The 22,882-nt window shown below is 37.4% G+C and overlaps 1 protein-coding gene and 1 pseudogene across 2 annotated transcripts in view; both read left to right on the top strand.

Annotated features, from left to right (window-relative positions):
* Positions 1–22,882, top strand: part of TPP2 (tripeptidyl peptidase 2) — a 70,659-nt gene that overhangs the window by 10,017 nt on the left and 37,760 nt on the right. For both annotated transcript variants that reach the window (XM_054012879.1, XM_054012889.1), the window contains exons 2-15: positions 430–558; positions 2,273–2,368; positions 2,638–2,742; positions 4,595–4,719; positions 5,572–5,735; positions 7,048–7,202; positions 8,859–8,935; positions 9,550–9,677; positions 12,563–12,662; positions 15,127–15,275; positions 15,454–15,569; positions 16,887–17,055; positions 20,902–21,059; positions 22,656–22,732. In XM_054012879.1, the coding sequence (XP_053868854.1) occupies positions 430–558; positions 2,273–2,368; positions 2,638–2,742; positions 4,595–4,719; positions 5,572–5,735; positions 7,048–7,202; positions 8,859–8,935; positions 9,550–9,677; positions 12,563–12,662; positions 15,127–15,275; positions 15,454–15,569; positions 16,887–17,055; positions 20,902–21,059; positions 22,656–22,732 (1,748 nt within the window). The remainder of the gene's footprint in view (positions 1–429; positions 559–2,272; positions 2,369–2,637; positions 2,743–4,594; positions 4,720–5,571; positions 5,736–7,047; positions 7,203–8,858; positions 8,936–9,549; positions 9,678–12,562; positions 12,663–15,126; positions 15,276–15,453; positions 15,570–16,886; positions 17,056–20,901; positions 21,060–22,655; positions 22,733–22,882) is intronic.
* On the top strand, positions 9,166–9,294 carry LOC128830714 (U4 spliceosomal RNA; annotated as a pseudogene).

The raw sequence follows: 22,882 nt of genomic DNA on the forward strand, positions 1-22,882 counted from the left end.
GTGCAAGTGCTAGTAGTGATGAGACACACTCCGCCAATTCAAGGAACGTAGTGGGGACATGCAAAAGCGATTTAATTACTGCAGTGGCTGTATGTTGAAGTAACTTAAGTCAACTTAATTTTGTAGTGTAGACTTTGCCCTAAGCCTGTTGATTTTAGAGGACTTAGGTCCATCTTTAAACAGATGTCATGATGCAACCTTAATTATAGTGGCATTCCCATGCTATTATAACATTAAAAATAATATAAAACTGTTTTGTGTGTGGAGGTGGCTAATGAAATGGCAGGAGCTCCTGGATGCTGGGGTAGATTTATTTATTATATACATTTAAAAGTTCATGGTTTGTATAGTTTCTTGGGTGTTTATTTTAAAAATGCAACTCTAACAGCCACATATTAATCTCAGATAATCATTTTCTTATGTTTTCAGATTACAACTGATGGGAAACCCAAAATAATTGACATAATTGATACAACAGGTAGTGGTGATGTAAACACTTCTACCGTAGTAGAACCCAAAGATGGAGAAATTATAGGTCTTTCCGGAAGAACTCTGAAGGTAAGCATTTCTGTATTGTTGCTGTTGGTTTTTATTTTATTTTTTTTCTGGTATCAAATTTAATGGCACCTCTCCCCTTTTTTCCTTTCCTGTCTGTAAATTATTCCCTTCTAGTGAAAACCTGTACTAGATTGTCTCACTGTATATCCTTCTTGTATGTTATATCCCTTCCCCCATCCTTCGTCTGGCTTATCTATTTAGACGGTAAGTTCTTTGGGGTAAGGATTGCCTGATATGGGGTGTTTACAGTGTTGAGCACATTGGGACCAACCACATATTTAACCCAAAGACACTACTGTAATAAACATAATAACTTGAAATTCACTTTGACAAATCCAAGGTTTCTTGCTTGGTTTTCGAAGGCTGGTTCAGAAAAACTATTCCTCAAAAATTTTAGAATGATCATAGATGCCAGATTGGAAACACTTAAAAAATATTGGCATTAGTGAAACCAGCTGTGTAAAATGAAAGAACCATCATATTAAAAATTGACATAATTAAGACCGAATATGATCAGCACCAGCAGGTCACTGAGGAGTCTTGGAGGTTCGGGGGGGAGGAACAGGGAGGGAGTTCTGTTCTGTCTCAATATTAACAGCATCTGGGAGGTCTGAGAATGATTTTGTGGAAGGCAGCTGGTTTAGATGATAAATCTTAACAATGATCTCAGATGTCTAGGACTGTTGCTGTTGTTGATAGATTGATAGCCTTGTAGAGGGGCAATTAGTTTCAACCCCTCCTACTATCTGATGCTGTCAACCCCTTGGAGCAGGGGTTCCCAATGCGGTGCCCGCGGGCGCCATGGTGCCCACCGGGGCATCTAAGTGCACCCATTTACTGGCCAGTGGACAAGCATCCGCTGAAATGCCGCCGACGAGCAGCGTCATCCAGAGGCGTCGACACCGAAATGCCACCGATTTTCGGCGGCATTCGGTGGCGGCGCCTATTGATGTTGCTGCTTGTCAGCGGCATTTCGGCGGTTGCTCATCCGCCGCCATGGTCCTCCGTGGCTCATCGTCTGGCACCTGCCAGACGAAAAAGGTTGGGAACTACTGCCTTGGAGTGTCCTGTGCTTTGTCTTTTCATGATTGTACATGGAATCCTTGTCCCATTAGCTTTCCCCCACCATGTGAGGCTGTTGGCCTCTGCCCTCATGATCTTATAGCTATAGGGCCAGTGAACTTGATTCACTAAGAGTCAAACAGCAACAGGAAGTTGAATTTTTTTCTTGTGCTGTTTGCTACACTTACCATGGTAAGCAGACCTGCCCATTATATTGTTATTTGATAAAAAAATATCAAACAAAAAACATCTGCTTAGGCAGTGCCTCTGTAAAGGGTTTGTTCATTCTCCATACCTTTATCATATCTGGCCCTTTTGATACTCTCAGTTTTAGAGTGCTGGCTGCTGTGATGTCATTGCACTAGGAACCGGATTGAGGCTGCCACCTCATCTCGCAGAAGTTGGTATTTACTGTTCTCTAGGTCTGGACTTGAACCACTGGCCTTTACAAACTGAACCATTACAAATCTGCTTAGCCATGTATTTTTTATTTATTTATTTATTTATTTATTTATTTATTTATTTATTTATTTATTTATATATATATATATATATATATATATATATATATAAAAAGCACGTTAACATTTGGTGTGCAATACCTGTTGAGAGCAAGAAATATTTCTATTTCTGAATTTTATCTGTTTTCTAGATTCCAACAAATTGGGTAAATCCTTCAGGCAAGTATCACATTGGTATAAAAAATGGCTATGATTTCTATCCAAAAGCTCTTAAGGAGAGGATTCAGGTAATTTATTTTTTACTTTCATTTTGTATTCATATTATAATATTTTAACTCTGCTTTTTTGGTTTTGTTAGAAAACTATGGCTTGTAAACTGCTATAGTGTAGATTTTTCTTTTAATTCTTTGCTGATATAACAAGTTTTTTTTGTACTATAGTTGTCATGCCCCAAATCAGGATTGTCAAATGATTTAAAAGATATAGTGTTCATAAAAGGTACAAGTGTCTCTTAGGCAAACTAACATTCTGAGGATTTTTTTTTTTTGTATTACAGAAAGAACGCAAGGAGAAACAATGGGATCCTGTTCACAGGCTTCTACTAGCAGAAGCTTGTAGGAAACTAGATGAGTTTGATGCAGTTCATAACTCTCCCTCACAAGTTTGTATTAGTTTTTTTAAACAACTTTTTTATACAGAAATCACTTGCTTAAGAGACTTTAAAAAAGCTCTATTTGTTAATTAGAAAATGAGACAAGGTTATTTTAACAGACAAATTGAGTGAACGTTACTGCATCTTGTTCTGAAATCAGGATATAGAATGCGTACGTGAATGCTTATTTGGTCTTGAATATTATCTTTGTTTTATCAAACTCCTTTTAGTTTTTAGTGAAAAGGTTCCATTCTCTTTAGATCACATTGTCTCTTCTCTGAGGTCAGTGATCTGTTAGTCTCAATTTAGAATAAATTCTCAATGTTAATGTTCATTTAAATTCTCTATCATCTCAGTTGAAGGGAAGGGCAATAAAACTAAGTGCTGTCAGCCCCTTAAGGCACTCAAGTCATCTGCATATTAAGTCCATCAGTCAGTATATTCTGATTCCATCAGTCTTCAGGCCACTGTGTCTTAAGAATACAGGAATCAGAAATATTATGAATAAAGGACCTAGGATAAAATACTTATATTGGATTCATTTGCAGAAGCATTGGTAGTCATTGTTGAAGACCACACATCTTAAATTTTCAAATGTTACTTGTTTATACCTTCCATAATGGGCATTTATTACCTTCTTGAGGAATGTATCAAGTCCATGTGGCATCTCCCATGTTTCAAATTTGTTCTAAATCTGTAAGATGCTACTAAGGCTGGTAGGTCTTGAAGGAGGCTTACCAGTTGTTCACTGGGTTTGTGGGTTGTACCCACACATCTTGGATTTCTGTAAAATGTAGGAAATAGTTATTGCTGATCATTGCTGCCTCCTCTTTTCATTTCTGTTCTGTTTTGGCACCCAGCCAAGACATTGTATAATTTTCAAAACAATGGAAACTGTGGCTACTTCAGAAGAACACACTAGTGTAAACCAAAACTGAGCATACCAACATATTTGCATTAGTTACAACTTTATTCATTCAGACTTCAGGAGAGAGGCAGAGGAAAAAGATGGAAGTGAGACTTATCAGTAATTGAACTGATTACTAGAGTACTACAAAATAATAAAACATATCCTTTCTCTTCTGCCATGTGAAGTGGTGATAGATCCTGCTTTCTAGATAAAATTAATGCATAGTAATTGGTTTTGATCTCCATTTTATAGCTCTCTTACTATCCTAACCTTCTGTCTTAATTAAGAATTCCTGTACTTCCTCTGAAGATTGCAGGTGACAGAAGTTGGGAGGAATTATAACTTCACATCCAGTATTAACTTCTAGTAATTGATGAGTAGAGCAAAGAATGTGAACCATGCAGTAAATTTTATACGTACTGTAGATCACTATTACTTTTGTAGCAACCACTGGTTTACTGGTCATGATATATGCCAAAAATATTTTAAGATTTAGTTAAATTAAATATAATACAGACAGAACTCCTAATTGTTAAATGTATAATATGTTAGAACATATGTATCTTAACATTGCTTACATAAAAGTGTGGAAGCAGAGATTCAATTTCCACAAAAGGCTTCTCGCCGCCCCCATCTATAAATTGATACCAGCATTTTTCTATAAACTCTACAGTACTTAATCACTTCTGCATAGGAAACTTTAAAAAGAATCTCTACAACAATATCTGAAAATCATGACAGATGAGTAACTTGATGTTTCTTATGTTTTTTTTTTTAACGCTTAGGTAGCACATTATACATAAACATGTTGGGAACTTTTCCAGACACATCAGGTCATACGGATTTTTTTATTAGGAAAGCAGTTTGTTGCACAACTTGCCTCTGTGTGTATTGCTAAAAGTATGAAAATAATGATATATTCTAAGTGTTTTTTGTTTTTGTTTTTTTAAGGCAACTAAACTAATGAAGGAAGAATTTCAGAGTCAAGTAGAACTGTTGAATTCTTTGGAAAAAAAGTACAATGATCCTGGCCCTGTATATGATTGCTTAGTATGGCATGATGGTGAGACCTGGAGGTAAACTCTTGCTTTTGTGTCTAACTAAAATGTTTGAATTTTACATGCTTTAAACGTTGGTTCAAACTGTATTCTGCATTTCTGTAAAATATAAGTAGTAGTTATTGATGATCACCTTGTAAAAACATTTATGTAATGAAGTTTTTACTAAAAGGATGTTGTAAAAAGAATTGCTACCTTTAGCAGGATTTCAGTTTTAGAAATGTAGGTCCTGATCCTGCATCAGGACTTGTTAGTGCGGACTCCTGAGCCTGAGCAGCGTCCTGTTGAAGGTTTAGGTCTGAGGGGGATCTAGAAGCCTTGTGTTCAGTATTTTTGTCATGATTTAGCCAAATGTTTAGCAAACATTTTGCCAGTAGTTATTAGCTAGTGTTATAAGTTTACGTTTCTGAAGTCATGTGTTTTTTTTTTTTTTTTTTGTGGATGGTAAATTTTACGTTAAGTAGTTAAATACATAAAGCTGTGTACAGTGGCCAGCGTTCTAACTTTTAGGCACAGGTTTTAGACTTTTAAGTCAGTGTTAAGGCATTTGAATAAAAGTGGCGTCTTTTTTTTTTTTTTTCTGCCCCTCCCCCCCTTGAGTTGCTAAGCTATCACAAATCTCATTGAAGTCAATAGGATGTTGCCCCTTCTCACAATCAAGCCACTCTTACTTATATGCCTCTATGTATTGATTTAGGAGCCTGACTTTTGGTATTTTGGTTTTGAAAATTTTGAACAATATTACTTAAAAAAAACTAGACAATTTAAAGCGATCTACAAACTCTGTGGTCATTTTATATTGGAAAGAACAAGTCAGGGGTTCTTACTATAGATTGATCTGGGTTATTTTATACTCTTCTATATCAACAGAGCCTGTATTGATTCAAGTGAATGTGGTGACTTCACTAAGTGCACTGTGTTGAGAACCTACAAAGAGAGACAAGAATATGGATCTTTTGGCATCTCTGAAATGTTGAATTACTCAGTGAACATTTATGATGAGGGGAACCTACTTTCTATTGTGACCAGTGGAGGTAATTTGTTTTAATCAATTGCAAATGAAATCTATTTTAGGTATCTCAACAAGGAAACGAGGTGATGCCACTCTTTCATAAAATAAAGTAGGTTTCATTTTCACGGTGCTTTTGAGTCAAAATGTAAATGTCTCTGTGTAACTGGTTAAACTTCCATATTGTATTGCACCATGAGGGGAGGTGGGAGCAATTTAAATCAAGGCAATTAAAATGTTGGTTAAAAATAATTGTTTAAATCAGATTGAGGCTTTGTAAAATTAATTTGAAAACATATGCTCTTGCCATTTTTGATTTTTAATGAATTATAAATGCTTTTTTAAAAAAATTACTGCTGGTGTGAGGTATCTTATTTTGAATTTTATAAAACGGCTATATTCAAAAATCAAAATACTGAAAATGCAGTTAACACACAAGCAGCTACGTATCTTTCCTTAAATGCATAGTTCCACCTTTGTGGGGTACAGCTTTCTGATCAGACAGTTAAATGCCACATTTGTGAGTATGGTATAAATGCATAGATCATTATCAATGGTGCCCCACTAAAATTTCCCTAAGAGGCATAGAAATAGCTAAAATAAATGAGTAGATGGTTTCCTGCTTGTGTTCTATGCACTGCAGTCCTGATGCTCTTCTTGCTAATGCTGGCTTCTTACAAGTAAACATGATTGACTTCAGTGGAGTTATTCCTGAGTCTCACTGGTATAAGGGAGAAGAGAATCAGGCTATTAAATGTAATTGCTTCCGCATGACTTTAAATAGAGAGTGACTAGATTTAATTGCTTTCCCCTGCAGCTTGCATGATTAAAGAATGCTTACCAATGGAGGGCAGCTTCTAAATGAAAATATCTGTGTATATGTGTAACTTAGACAAATTTAGCTATTGCTTTGATTTGCCAAGGTATAATGAAGGCTAGCTATACAAATTTCCTTTGAAAAGACAACTATACCACTATCATTACAGCTCCATCTACTCTTATCCCGTTTTTGTGCAGTTTATATAAATATCATGTATAATTAATTTTATAATTGCTTGCTTTCTAAAATGTAAAGCAACAGTGAAAGGTGCTAACAAAATTGAGTGACAATTGATAATCAGAAGATTTAAAGAATAGATGGATGTCTAATTAGTAAGGACACTTCTGAAGAATCTGAATTCCATATGGTGTTAGCTTTCGGCATAAGCTCTTAGCTTTTTTTATGGTATAAATTGCTCAGTAAATGAAAATTAATTGGGTTATAGCATATTAAACTGAGGTTTCTACTAGGGTGTTACACTTTTTGCAATAGTATGCTTTTTGTTTAATTTGTTCAGGAGCACATGGAACACATGTAGCTAGTATTGCTGCTGGATATTTTCCAGAAGAGCCAGAACGAAATGGTGTGGCTCCTGGAGCTCAGATTCTTGCAATCAAGATTGGTGATACCAGACTAAGCACAATGGAAACTGGCACTGGCCTAATAAGAGCTGTAAGTGTTTTGCTGAATTAATAGCTAATTAAGTTAAGCTGCTTGACATCAGGACCTTGAATGTGTAAGTATATCTTCTCAATAGCTAGGAGAGAAAGTAAAGTATAATTTGAGAGATTTGTGGAAAACTGTGTTGCTAAATTTATCATCAGCGTTGCCTCCAGAAAAGCTTAACTCCTAAATCAGATGATATTCAGTTGTTCAGTATGTAACTTTGACAGATGTTTTTTCACGTCGTTCTGAAGTGGAGACATGATTTTAATAAATCATAGCTTAAAAATTACTCATAAAAGCATATGCATAAAAGTAACTTGCCTGTCAGGAAAGGGCATTACTCAGTTTGATCAGTTGTTGCTTCCTAGACTTGGAAAAAATCAAAGGAGAAGTTTAGTAAGAATTGAAACCAAAAAAAGTGAAATGGGACATTTTTAATAGCTAGAAAATGAGAGGATATGAAGTTTCAGGCACTGGAGTATAAGATTATATTTACCTCATGAAAAAAATACTGCCTGGCACAGTTGACGTAGGAATTATCCTATAAAACAGTCCAATGGGCTGTCTAGCCCAACATTCTGTATCCCACTTCATAAATACTTCAGGGATAAATCCAATGCATTGGGTATTTTTGGTAATGTGGCCTTGTTTTGGGCATCCTGTGTAGGCTATCGCTTTTAGCAGGATACCAGCCTGTTATTGCCATTCCGGTATTTTACAGGTCTTGAGATGCCAGACTCTTTAGTGAAAATAGAGGATACTTTACAAGCCTCTCATAAGACACATTCTTTTTTAATACACAATATATATTTTGTGTTGTATGAAGTGCATACTATTTTTTTTAGTCTGGTACAGTGAAAAACTGGAGAAGAAGATTCTAACATATGGGATAAGTGTGTATTATTTTAACATTCTTTGCTTCATATAACACTGGTATATAGAGTTACTGGTACACTAGACAACAAAATAAACCCAGGAGAGAAACGAGATGCATCCAACAATCTCATTAAGAATTAGAGGACTTACTTTCACAACTACTGTTCAGAGAAAATTGGACATTATTCCATTTCAGCAGCAAAGGCACTGGACCTCCATTATTTTATCTCTCTCGGAATTCTGATTAGATATCTGTAGAAGAGAAGGAGAAAGGAAAAGAAGGTGAATGTAAACATTTTTCAATCCAAAAAGGAATAAAAAAAACCCCAATCACATGAGTGATCTGTAGAACTACCTCCGTATGACGAGACCCTGGAATGGAGGGTCACTGCACTGGGTTTTGATTAGATTGCACAGCAAAAGAAGACAAGGCAGTACTAATTACCAACATACAGTGGCCAAGAACTAATGATCCCTAGTGTTCTATATACCCACATTCTCTTAACTATATAACTTATGAGAATAATTTGATAGTTCAACTATGCAAAGCTTGGACTTTGTGCAACATTTATTGGCTACAGGGGGAAAATATTTTTAGTAAAGAGACAAGCTGGAAATGAAACAAATCTGCCTTTTAACAAAAACATGAATATTCATCTGAATCTTGATCAACATTCATTCATCGGTGTTATAAATAGGCTTATAATGGCTTCATTTATATAAATGGTGTTATTTGCCATCTCTAAGGTTTTTAGTGGTAAACTTTTTTAACTTAATCTTTAACAGATGATAGAAGCGATGAAATACAAGTGTGATCTTGTCAACTACAGCTATGGAGAAGCAACACACTGGCCAAATTCTGGGTGAGTACGCTATGTTTACCATAACCAGGTTTAATACTGAAGAATACTGGTGTTAAAAATTGTTGCATTTGTGTAGTAGCACTGTCAACAGGAGTAAATAATCTAGACACTAATAATTCATTAATATTAAACTGCTGCAGTACATCTCATATTGCTGAACTTGATCTATGGATTAAGTGAGCCTAGTGAAATTGTCAATATTTTGTAGTATGTTGCAATACTTTTTCTGGGAAAAAAAACAGTGGCAGTGTCATAGCTAATGAAGTTAATCTGAGGCGTGATTATTGTTAGTTGAAAACTTATCCCTTTACAATGTGTGGATTGCTACAGAATCTTTCCTCAAGAATAGATTTTAATCTTGCTATTAATTAATTTCCTTTTAAAATTGTTCAGGGGTCACTCCCACACTCTACTCAGTGACCACCCTTTCTTGCAAATAGGCTGAACGTTACTCAACTATGGTCAAAAACAAAGGTAGGGTATGGAATCCTGGCCCATCAATTAGTGGGAGCTTTGCAGTTGATTTCAACGTTGCCTGAATTGCATTCTGGATACTAAGAAGGAGGAAGAAAATATTTTGTTGCTTAAATGATGTTTTCTGTATTTATTTTTAGGAGAATTTGTGAAGTAATTAATGAAGCTGTATGGAAACACAATGTAATCTATGTTTCAAGTGCAGGGAATAATGGTCCTTGCCTTTCTACAGTGGGATGTCCAGGTGGCACTACATCTAGTGTAATAGGCAAGTAGCTCTCTTTAAAAATAAATAAATAAAATTAAAGAAATCCATACAGTTTAGAAAGTATATAAATAGCTGATCTTTTACATTATATACTTACATTAAGTGATTGAGATAAGATCTTGTATTTATCAAAGCAAACAAATTAAGATTTACAGGATTGTAAAATCTTTTGTATGTCCCCGAGGGCAACTGTCTTAAATGGAGCTATGTTCTTGGTGTATTTCTTTAGGTACATGTGTGGTAACTGAGATTTGTTTTTTGTTAATGTTCAGAAGCCTGCTGTCTAGTCTGAATGTGTAGTACATTTGTACTGTAAACAAAGAGCAGCCTCTTCCTCCTCCTTTGGGTGAAATTTAACAATATTTACTACTACTAATACCTGGCTGCTAACTATGCAGAAAAATACAGGAGGCTGCTAGGCAGTTTGTCTTGATTTTTGATTTTTAATAAACTTGTAGAAGGCAAGCCTTGCAAATAGTCAAACTTTCTTTAAATGCTTCATAAGTGTAATTGTCTTAATTTAAAAAAGACTGATCCACTCATGCCATTCATTGATCATCTTGCTATTAGCTGTTTCTACAAACTACATTTTACTAAGTTTGATCCCAATTTATCTCTTACAAAATATCTTAGACTCAGAAGATACATTTTGACTGGGGAAAAAACACTGTTTCTAATGTTTGGTCAAATACCCTGATATGCTGCCTCTTTCCTTTCCTAATGAATCCCAGCTTTGTAACTTGGATCTAAAATTTGGCATTTGTCCAGAGATATTCTTGGGGGGGAGGGAGGAATCCATTCAACTACAATGTTACGTCTGAATTATCACTAAAACTTTTTTTTTTTTAAGACAAGTTAGCATGTCTAATAATTAGAGCAGGAGTCTGGAGTTGAACTTGTGGGTTCTGTTCAGAGGTCTACATGTGACTTGCTCTCACCTTGAGAGAACATAGAGAGGTTTAGTTGACCCTTCAGCCTAATGGGACTAATTTTTTTGGCTTGTCTTCACTGCAGTGTTAGCCTGAGATATAACAAAGGTGTTGCCGCAACTCAACTTCCATTCACACACACAAATCTCTAGCTCAGGTTTAATGGTTCTTTTAAATCAATCTGGTTGGCTCATCATTGATATGGGTTGAATCTTGAGTGTTGCTTCCATGAGTTCGGGCTTCTCTGTGTACACTACACAGCAGATGCCAGCAGAACCCCCCCTGTGGAGATGCAGCATAAGCCAACACATGGAGTTGTGCTGGCATAAATAAACCATCTTCCTGAATGACATTAGCTAATCTGACAAAAGCACTCTTCTGTCAGCATAGTTATGTCTACACTGGGGATATAATTGATATATCTGTGCTGGCAAAACTTTGTAATGTAAACTAAGGCCGGATCTACACTTAAACATTAGATTGATTTAGCTACGTTGCTCAGATCTATGAAAAATTTCACATCCTGGGAGCTGTACTTAGGTCAGTTTAACCCTTGGTGTAGACACAGGTTGGTCAATGGAAGAATTATGCATTCAATCTGTCTACTGCTTTTCAGAGAGATGGCTTTACAACATTGATTGAAAAATCCCTTCCATTGATGTGGGAAGTATTACACTATGGTACTACAGCTCTGTTTCTCAAGTGTTTTTCAGTGTGCCTACTCTCACTCAAGATAGGCTAACTTAAGTCTATGTCAAATGAAGTAGCTCAAGTGTAGTGACTCATGCTGTTGCAGTGAAGACAAGCCCTTTTGAGTATTTTGAAATCTGCAGGTGAAAATAACTTTGTTTATCCCATTAATAGTAAAGGAAATTGTGAACATTAGTGTGACTAAATCCTCACATGTAAATCTTGGTATTCCTGGGAAATCTTTTTTTCTAAAGGGTTGGCTATAGGACAGACATGGGCAAGAGCGCAAATTCCAACTAGATGAATTTAGGGTTGCTTGCTTAAAATGAGGAAATCTACTAGATAGGCCCAGACAATGACACTTTGGCTGAAAGGTCGTCAATGCAATATACTTCTCCTAAAATAATTATTTTGGGGAAACCTGTTCTCAGAACCCTGCATAGTTAACTTGTATAGCTGTGCTGTAACTGACATTGTAAATTGTTTCTGTACCACTCGTTCTCATGTCTCATTTTACTACAGCCTGTGACTTTTGAAACCTTACAGGCTTTACTTTGCACATGTTTGTCTTGTCAAGATTCTGTTTTCTCCAAGACCATTGGAATTTATCATCTGAGACAATTAAGAACTTGGAAAGTGAATGTGTACTACTGCACTTGAATAAATATGAGTTTTAAAATATATATAATACACAGAAGAACCCCGTTTATCCGGTCTAATTGGGACTGGGGGCCAGATCAGATAACAAAAACTCTGGATAAACCAGAGACTGTGAAAAGGCGATGCTGCAGCGCCATCTATTGGCTGCAGGAGAGAACTCCCACTTCTGGCCCTGGAGTCCTGGTTGTTTTGGTAAATGCGGAGAGCTGGTTAAGGGTGGGTCAGATAAATGGGGTTCTACTGTGTGTGTGTGTGTGTGTGTGTGTATTTTCACATTACAAGTTAAATAGTATTTTATAATGACAAAGGGTATAGACTGAAATAGGCACAGAATATATCACGGTTGCTACTATATAGAATACCTGCTTGGTCTTCAAATTTACACTCTAAAGTACAAAACTTTATTGAGAGAAAACTTAACTGTTTCTCAATATCTGTCAAACTTTATGCTAGCTGAAGCTTACAGTGTTTCTAAAAAATGTAATTGTTTTCCACACTAAAACAGTTAAAATATACATACTGTTTATTTAAAGTTATTTTTGAGTATGCCATAGGCTATAGACAAGGTTATTCTAAAGTTGAGAATACTGAAATCTTTTTTTATAGGTGTTGGTGCATATGTATCACCTGATATGATGGTTGCTGAATATTCTTTGAGAGAGAAACTACCAGCGAATCAGTATACTTGGTCATCGAGAGGTCCTAGGTAAGTTATGTATAATCCACAAGTTCACAGGCTGCATGGCTAATTTTAATTGTAGAATCAAAGTTCGTCAGAAGACAGTAGCAGACAAGTGTAACTTGCCAAAGAAAAGAAGCGTTTAGTATGGACTCCCATTCTTAGATATCAAACCTCCTGTGGCTCTTGATACTTAGGATGTTGCACCACTTCAAATTGCCTTTTCACAAAGCATTCACGGTATACCACAGGGAAATGTAGAATACCAGTGCTCTCCTTTATTCATTCCTTTGTTCCTGTGGTTAGTGAAAGTTTGCTCTGTAGCTATCTGGTTGTCATCTATTGCCCCCTTAAAGAAAAATGTTAATATTGCTAAAAGATGTTGAAGCTAACAAACACTGCTGTGAGGAAGATTCTGTTTGGCCTTTTTTGGAGTTTATCTCAGGTTTCTGTTTGTTAGTTTGTGTGTAACTTTGTGTCCTTTCCAGTAACTTTGAATGCTGCTTAGAGAGTGAGCAAAAGGGATCTACAATCTCTGAAAACATCCACTCAGTGTGCAGCGGCAATCAAAAAAGCAAACAACGTTAGAAACTATTAGGAAAGGGATAGATAATAAGACAGAAAATATCATAATGCATGCAGTATTCAAGATGGATTTATATAGAGGCAATATGATTGCCGCTGCACACTGAGTGGATGTTTTCAGAGAACTATCCACAATGACTCCAAGATCTTTCTTGAGTGGTAACAACTAATTTAGACCCCATCGATTTTATATGTAAGAAGCTATATAAGTGAAGACCAAGCTAACTGAACTTTAGGTCCCTGCGGTCTTCTTTGCACTCTGCCTTCCGCAAACCTAGAGTACAATGAAGGGGATACTTTGTATTCCCCATCTTGAATACTGCATGCAGATGTGGTCACCCCATCTCAAAAAAGATGTATTGGAATTGGAAAAGGTTCAGAAAAGGTCAACAAAAATGATTAGGGGTATGGAACGACTTCCATATGAGGAGAGATTAATGAGACTGGGACTTTTCAGCTTGGAAAAGAGACAACTAAGGGGGGATATTATTGAGGTCTATACAATCATGACTGGTGTGGAGAAAGTAAATAAGGAAGTGTTGTTTACTCCTTCTCATAACACACGAACTAGGGGTCACCAAATTAAATTAATAGGCAGCAGGTTTAAAACAAACGGAAGTATTTCTTCACACAACGCACAGTCAACCTGTGGAACTCTTAGCTAGAGGATGCTGTGAAGGCCAAGACTATAACAGGGTTCAAAAAAGAATGCACAAAGGGGCCCTAAAAACCCCAGGCTGGAGATTGCACAGGCATTGCGGGCAGAAGACTGCTGTAAGGCTGTCTCCCAAGGATCCTATGGCAAGGCCCACTAGATGGCATTCCAGTATGGTGTTGCAGCATGCAGTGCTCTAGAGATTCCAGGCAGAGCTGCCCCTGATCCATAGAGCAGCATGGGGTGAGGCAGCAGTTACTTAGGCTTGGCATACACTACAGTTATGTAGTGGCTTATTTTGACCTAACTCTGTAAGTATCTACACTACAACGTTGCTCTTGCCGATGTAAGTTGCTCACTACATCAACCTAATAATTCCACTTCCGCGAGAGACGTAGTGCTTAGGTCGATGTAGTAAGGGTGACAAGGTGTCTGTGTAGACGCTGTGACTTACGTTGCCTGTTGGCTGTCAGCCCTGCCTGGGGGCTCACAGCAGGAGCCCCATCCCACCCTACAATATCTCTCACAGTTAAGTTGGTGGAAGAGTTTCTGGTCAGGACGTGCACCACTGACAGGTGGTAAATACTTGATGGCTGTGCTTAGGTCAACTTAACTTTGTAGCATAGACAAGGCCTTAAGATAGGCCCCAGGGCTGTCTGGACTGTGCCAGGGGTCTCTCCAGTCCCCGAAACAGTCCAGAACCATCTTAAAGCCACCATAGGCCTCTGCGCTGTCCTTCAGTTCAGGACATTGCCTTTAAACTTTAAAGTGTGGGAGTGACCACAAACCAGAAATTAAGGAGTTTAGTTTTGCATCCCCTTTTTGCTCTCCCTCACTATTACCATTTTTGTAGGAAAAAATTAGGGGTAAGTACATTTGTCATGTGCTTGACCATCATACTTGAGTACCTAACAGATTAGGCATCTAAAATAACTTGAAATACAATACTGGATGTGTAACTTTTGGTTAGGAAATTTGTTCCTTTGACAAACTGGAGTCTGTGATAGATAATTTTTAGTTATCTGTTCTACCAGTTCCAAAAAATTCAATGTTATAATAGGAGTTTAATATTTATTTTCTCCTAAGTGAAGTTTTTATAGTCAAGTCATGACTGAAAATAGTATGAAAAATGCTAAAAAAAAAAATAAAAAAAAATGCTGAACACTGAAATACAATAGTATGATAGCTTTAATGTGAAATGGTTGTATAAACAAATATTTGGATTTCAATAATCGTATCATAACTTTTTAGTACCGATGGAGCCCTTGGAGTGAGTATCAGTGCGCCAGGAGGAGCTATTGCTTCTGTTCCTAACTGGACTTTACGAGGAACACAGCTCATGAATGGCACATCTATGTCTTCACCTAATGCATGTGGAGGCATTGCTTTAGTACTGTCAGGTAATGAATATTGTCTCTTTGTTAGAGAGAAATGTTTGTCTTTTCATTATTGCACAATTTTATAAATTGAAATCCAATAATATTACTGAAGCAACCTATGTCTCTTACATTTAATAAGAGTTAATAATGTTGAATCTTCATGTTCTTTAATATTTTATCAATAATACTGTAATTTCAGGACTCAAAGCTAATGATGTTCATTACACTGTTCACTCTGTCAGAAGAGCGTTAGAAAATACTGCAGTGAAGGCTGAAAATATAGAAGTGTTTGCACAAGGACATGGTATTATTCAGGTACTTAACAGCATAGATGCAAAAATTATGCAAATCATCAACTTTAAAGTAGTATTGTCAACTTGAAATCTGGTCACTAAGTAGTTGCAAGTGCTATACAAGTCCATTATAATCACACTTTTCTTTCTGAATCGCTTTTTCTCTTTGCTGTGCAATAACCCACACAAATAGGAAACTGGCTCTAAAGAAGTTCTTACAGTAAAACAGATTATATACTCAGATAGCTGTTAACTGTTCAGATTACTTTGTGTATTTAAGTAGAATGACTTCATTAGGTATGATACCAAAAGCATTGAATGAAAATATCACTTTTTTCATCCTAACAATTAGCTTGTGGGTTTATGCTGAATCTGCTGCTTCCTGGTTGTTTATTTCTTTTGTTTGTTTTTCCAAGCAAGGAGTTTCATTGGAGCCCAGTTCACCAATATTTTTTTTTAAATGGCAAAGTAAAACACAAAACAAAAAAAATTTGAAATATGCTAAGACAATAGTGACCGCGGTGTCCATAACACCATCCCTGGGCCCGCGTCGCTTCCTGCAGCCCCCATTGACCTGGAGCACCGAACTGCGGCCAGTGGGAGCCACGATCGGCTGAACCTGCAGATGCAGCAGGTAAACAAACTGGCCCGGCCTGCCAGGGTGCTTACCCTGGCGAGCCGCGTGCCAAAGGCTGCCGATCCCTGCTAGAGCCTATCTGAAAACTAATTACAGGTAAAATTTTCAGTAATCCCAGAGTCATTGGCTTTCAGCAAGACTTGGGCTCCGAAGCATAGCATATGGTGTTTCACAAAGCATAGAAACTAATAGTAGTGCAACACAAGGGATCAGCATGTGAGTCCTAATGGTTATATTTAGGCTTCTAAGTCTTACTGGAAATCACTGAAACTTAAGCTCCTAAGTCACTTTTGAAAATGGTACTTGTTTTTTGTTTTGTTTTTGTTTTTGAGTCTTTTGAAAATTTTGCCCCACATCTTTAGACTATTTTTTCCTCATTGGAGAAGGTGAATTCTTTCTCCTCCGTTCTACATAATACGCCCAACCTTCAGCCAGGACACCTTGTCAAGGCATCTTGAATGCAGCTCCCTCTTGCAATGTTGTGCATAGCCACTGTAGGCTGTTTTAGAGTCCTGCAGTACTTGCTATGTCTGCTGGCATAGGAGATAAGGTATAACCATTGCAATTCAAATGCCAGACCTTTGTGTTTCCCTACCATTAGTGGCTATGCTTTCTAAAAACTTCATCTAGAAGTTGGGTATTTTCTATTGTGACTACTGTAGGGTTAAATGAGTATATTGGAACACTGTCTTTTCTCAATAGGTTGATAAAGCCTATGACTACCTCATTCAAAATTCATCATTCACAAGTAACATAGGTTTTACTATTACTGTTGGAAACAACCGTGGAATCTACCTCAGAGATCCTGTCCAGATAGCTGCACCTTCTGACCGAGGGGTTGGCATAGAACCTGTTTTTCCTGAGAATACAGGTAGGGAAGAAGCTGGTTATATAAACATGTTTAGGAATGTTGTTTAAATTCAATGAGGACTTGGGTCTAAAGATCACACAATTAGGTAACACTATATGTTTAAATGAAAAATATATGATGTAGTGAGTTATGTCATGTATCTGTATTATAAAAAAAGCTGCTACTCTTAATTATAGTTTTAATAGTTTGAATCAAGGTGGTTTTTCCATGATAACACAGCTGAATCAAGATGGCTTTTCCATTCTAAACCGTTGGTTTTAGTCTCTCTGCTTTTTCACAGTTTCATTTGGAGGGTGAAGTCCTTCATGTTTTTAACTCAAGCGTGTCTTTCTTTACTTTGGAGAAATTTGAAATGAAAAATACCAAGTGTTTTAAATGAACGTGGGGAAAATATTCAAAACATTTTAAAATTTCCTCTAACTTGAATAATCTGTGTGAATTTAAAACTTCAATTTTTGCGTCTTATGTAGCCCTCCATGGGAATGTATACCTTTTTCAAATGTGAAAGCGCTTAGTTGAGGAATAACTAATTCCTGGATATGGCCTCAAACTTTCAGGGTCAAAGTTATATATAAAGGACTTGCACTTCCATCAGTTCTTTTTCTGTGATCAGTAGTTGCAGAAGTCCTTTTTAAAAAGATTTTAAAATCAGATTTCTAGCTTTTTCTCTTAACACTTTTGTATAGTTAAGTTAGATAGCCTTGGGATTTTAGTATTGGTGTGTGCCATAGTGCACTTAAGTCATCTTGGATCTTTTGAAGTCTGGATTCAGGAGGTATATATCTTGCCCTTCATCATCTCTCAGTTGTGCCCAGCCAAGCGTCTTCTCTGTTTTGGGGCGGGGAGTCCATATCAGTACATAGTTTGTTGTTTTACAGAGTGTAGTTTTATACCCTGAGACATGGCTTTTGTAAGAGTAAATATATTTAGTCTGCTAATTTGCCTCCGTTAATCTCTAAAGAACCTTTGTTGCTCTTTTTTACTTTGTAATTTACCCTTGAAACTAGAAGGAAAACACTTACTAAATCACCTTGATTGGCTCATTTGGGTGCCTTTTAAAATTGGTTTCCCAGAATAAAGCACACTATTCTGAATTTGGTTCTGTGTGGGCATTTATACCTGGAACAGTTGCCTCCCTTAATTTGGTACAAGTTGTTTGGCTTGTACGCTCAAGAGTCCTATATGTTACTGCCACACTTTGAGCTGCTTTCAGATTCCTTACTATTTATCTGTATATTTTGTTGCCTAAGTCTCACAAGAGGAGGCTCTCCTCTAGAAGACTCGGGGGATGGTAAATAATGAAGAGGATGGGTCACTAATACAGAGCAATCTGGATTGCTTGGTAAACTGGGCAGTTGATATGTGTTTTTAATATGGCCAAATGTAAGGTCATATATTTAGAAACAAAGAATATAGACTATATTTACAGGGTGAGGGACTCTGTCCTGCGAAGCAGTGACTCTGAAAAAGACTTGGTGGTCACAGTAAATAATCAGCTGAGCATGAGCAATGCTTTGATGAAAAGAGCTAAGGCAGTCCTTAGATATATAAATGGGAATATTGACTAGGAGTAGGAAGTGATTTTTACCTTGCTATTTGGCAGTAGTGTGATTGCTGTTGGAACACTGTCTCCAGTTCTGTCATGTATATACTTCAAGAAGGATGCTGAAAAATTGGAGAGGGTTCAGAGGAAAGCCATGAGAATGATTAGCGGGGTTCTCAAACTTCATTGCACTGCAAGCCCTTTCTGACAACAAAAGTTACTACACCACCGCAGGAGGAGGGACCAAAGCCTGAGCCCTGCCACCCTGGCTGGGGCGGAGAGCCTGAGCCCCACTGCCCCAGGTGGGGAGCGGCAAAAGCTGAAGCTCAGTGAGACTAATTAACCATTAAATTAAATTAAATTAATGGAGATATCCCATCTCCTAGAACTGGAAGGGACCTTACAAGGTCATCAAGTCCAGCCCCCTGCCTTCACTAGCAGGACCAAGTACTGATTTTGCCCCAGATCCCTAAATAGCCCCCTCAAGGATTGAACTCACAACCCTGGGTTTTGAAACAGCTTAACCAAGGGGTGGGTCAAGTCCATCACTGGCAACTTTTAATCAGGTTTGGATGTTTTTCTGCTTCAAACTGAAACAAATTCAGGGAAGTCCTAAGGTCTGTTTTGCAGGAGGTGGGACTAGATGATTTACAGAGGTTCTTAAATCTATGAAAACCAGCTTAACCCTTGCTTAAATTGCTTTAGTTTAATTCAGTAATTCACCAATACAAGCTTTAACGTTAATTTAGTTAAACCTCATGTAACTTTTCTACAATAGACAAGCCTCTAGATTCTGGAGCATAGATAACTGCATCCAAAAGAGGGACTGGCTTGCTGAGCCACGGCGAGATTGTTTACCATTGGGACTTCCTTATTTTATCCTTCTCTGCTTCATAGAGGACTGTTTCCAAGATATAGGTATAAAGCACAGTTGAGCAAAATAAAGGCCAATATTTTTAATTTGGCAAATTTCTAAGATAAATGCTCAACATGTTGCATCTAGTAGTGATTATAAGGAAGCATTCTTCTTCCTTGCATTGTTCTGTTAATCACTGAAGGTCCTGTTTGAAACCTGTCAGTGGGAAGTGTTCCTTTCAGAAGTTTGAGTATCAGTGTTTTCAAAACTTATTTCATACAAATTTGGATATAGTACAATTCTTAAATATTGAATAGTTCTGTTACCTTGATCTTTTAGTTCTGATACAGTTATGTTTAGGGCTGTGAATTTTTGTCACAGCATCTGTGACTTCCAGAGACCTCTGACTTGAGCCCATAGTGCCTGGGAGCTGCAGTGTCCTTCCCCGCCACCTGTGGTGGCTGAGGACTCTGAGCTCCCAGCCACAGTGGGTGGAGGGGGGGTGCCCCGGGAGTTCCCCATTATGCCATACATACTTTTAGTAAAAGTCATTAATAAGTCACGGACTTTCATGAATTTTTCTTTATTGCCTGTGGCCTGTCTGTGACTTTTACTAAAAATGTGACAAAATCTTAGCCTTAGTTATGTTAGATCTGATGTGACAGCATGGTGAATGCATTGATTTTTGCACTGCAGTGGAGGACCTGAAAAAGGGGAGTGGGGAAGGAAACTCCTATTTCTGCATTTAGGCGAGGTCTGCCCTGGGAGCTAGGGGTGTCATTACCAGCTTGATTAAACATATTTGCACTAGCTCTCATTGAGGTAGCATGCTAAAAATAGTGGAGTCGTAGTAGCATGGGCAGTGGTGGCATGGGCTAGCTGTGCCAAGTACAAACCTGACTGGACCCCATCGGTATGTAATTGGGGCAACTAGCCTGTGTTGCCGTTGCTTCTTTGGCTACACTATTACTGTTTGCATGCTAGCTCAGTGAGAGCTGGGTATCACAGCCCCAGCTCCAAATAGAGACACAGCCTCAGATGATCACGGGTGGAGTCATTTAAAAAAAAAAAATTGCATGTCACTATTTTACTTAATGGTTATGAGAATTTCATTGAGGGTGAATAGGAAGAAGGGTTTCCAGCTTAGAGCACCAGAATTCACTCATGGTGATGGTGCTGCCTATCCAAGAGAAAAGGTAACCATTTTTGTCTGAGGGAGTGCATCCCATTATCAAGTAAAACATTTTTTGTTTTTGAAAGATCGTGTTCAGTGGCACTTTTTTAACAATAAAAGCAGCTTCCTTAAAAGTTTCAAGGAGTGGGTTCCCACCGGTAATAGTAGGGCATGTACACATTAGTGGGAATATTAATTTTTTTGTTACAGTGGCACCTAAACATTTTTTTTGGATTATTGTATTAAAAGTTTAAAAATTGCATCTTGTTTCAGATAATACCGAAAGAATCTCTCTTCAACTTCATTTAGCTTTAACTTCAAATGCGGCATGGGTTCAATGTCCCAGTCATTTAGAGCTTATGAACCAATGTAGGCATATAAATGTACGTGTGGACCCACGTGGTCTGAGAGAAGGACTACACTACACAGAGGTATGAAAGTACTTCTATTTATAAACAAAAGTATTTGCTGTCTCCCTTTCCTGTGGTCATTTTCATTTAACTTTTAGAAATCATTTTTCTAGTAGATTATAGCATCCAAAGCTTTTAATTTATTTTACCTTCTCTTGTACTGGATAGCAAATGCTGTTGCACAATTTGTTTATTTAAAACAGGAAAAACTTGTGGCTTCATGTAAGAAAAAAGTAAACTATGTTCTTTACCTTGCCCCCCTATTTCTGCACAATTTTGTAATCCTGACACAAAGCAATTACATTTTTTGCAGACTAATAAGTGTAGATTTTTTTAACATTTCAGCTCATTTTTCCAGTTTATTACTACAAGAGGCTTACCATAGCTGTTCAGTGTGTCTTAACTCTAAATATTTATAACTTAAATGTTTTTTCTTAGATTTTTAAAATAAAATTAAGCATTTTTATCTCTTCTTGAAATATCTGAACCTCTGTGGGTATGTCTACACAGCAATTAAACACCTGCAGCCGGTCTGGTCAGCTGACTCAGGCTGCAGGGCTGTGAAATTGCTGTGTAGATGTTCCGGGGGCAGGAGGGGTCCCAGAGTATGCCCAGCACAAATGTCTGCACAGCAATGTTTAGACCCGCAGCTAGAGCCCAAGTCAGGTGATCTGGGCCAGCCGTGGCCATGCCCAGGTTTTTTTTATTCCAAAGTAGATGTGCCCTGTCTGGCTAATATTTCCCTGTATGTGGAGGAGGATAGTGGAGATTGGAGTTTGAAGTGTGTCTTATTGAATTAAATGGGGAAGCTGTTTTCAATTCAGATGTTCTGCTATTCTCTTGCCTTCTCTGTTCTCTCCTTCATTTTTGCCCCATTGATCCTTTTTAAAATAGTTTAATATCCCCAAAGAGTCCAAAACTTAGGATAGCACTAAAACTTCTCCATTGCATTGCAGCTGGAATCCTCAAATGTTGGTGCAACAACAAAAATAACTTTTCTTGTTAGGAAAAAAAGCATTTCAGGTTTTTAGAACAATTATAAAAAAAACGAAGATCTCTGATTGCACTGCAGTAGCAGTGAAGAAAGGGTCTGGAGGTAGTATGGTTCAGCCACGCTGATATTTAAGGCTGGGACTTAAGCAATGTTGATGAATTGTGTGCACAAAAAATAAAGATGTGCAGAGCAATAATGGAAATATAAGTGTTGGAGGGTACAGAATTGAGTGAACACAAGACAGCGGTGTAGGAAGAGGTCTAAGCTGCAATTAGTCCCTACCTAACCAAGTAACTAAACTTGTCATATGTGATTGTGTCCGTGCAGAAACCTATGAAAAATTATGCGATTCTGAATGTACTAGTTAAAAACATTTTTAAAAGTTGAATTTTTTTTAAAAGTATTCTTAAACTGGTGGTACTTAAATGTTTTTCTGATGTGGCAGTGATTACAGCCTCTTCATCCTGTAGCCCCTCTAAGTTCATTGAGTAATAATGATATAGAATCAAAATACTCCACAGCCAATCTATGGAAGCTCACCCAGATCATATTACATCATTTTAAATTGCTTTAGAACATGATGCTGTGTAACTACTTAAATAACATCTTGATTAATTTGTCAGGTGTGTGGTTATGATATAGCAGCGCCTAATGCAGGCCCTTTGTTCAGAGTTCCAGTAACTCTTATTATACCAACAAGGTCAGTGAACATTTACTTTTTTTTTCTTTTTTACTCCCATGCATGGCTACATAAATACCTGAGTATGATGTATTGTCCTAGCTGCTTTCTTGGGTCTTTCGGGCAGTTCTGGTTTCAAGTGTCTCAATATCCAAGCCAATATAAATCCTC

This window comes from Malaclemys terrapin, chromosome 1 (assembly GCF_027887155.1).
Source record: "Malaclemys terrapin pileata isolate rMalTer1 chromosome 1, rMalTer1.hap1, whole genome shotgun sequence".
Taxonomy (NCBI): Eukaryota; Metazoa; Chordata; order Testudines; family Emydidae; genus Malaclemys; species Malaclemys terrapin.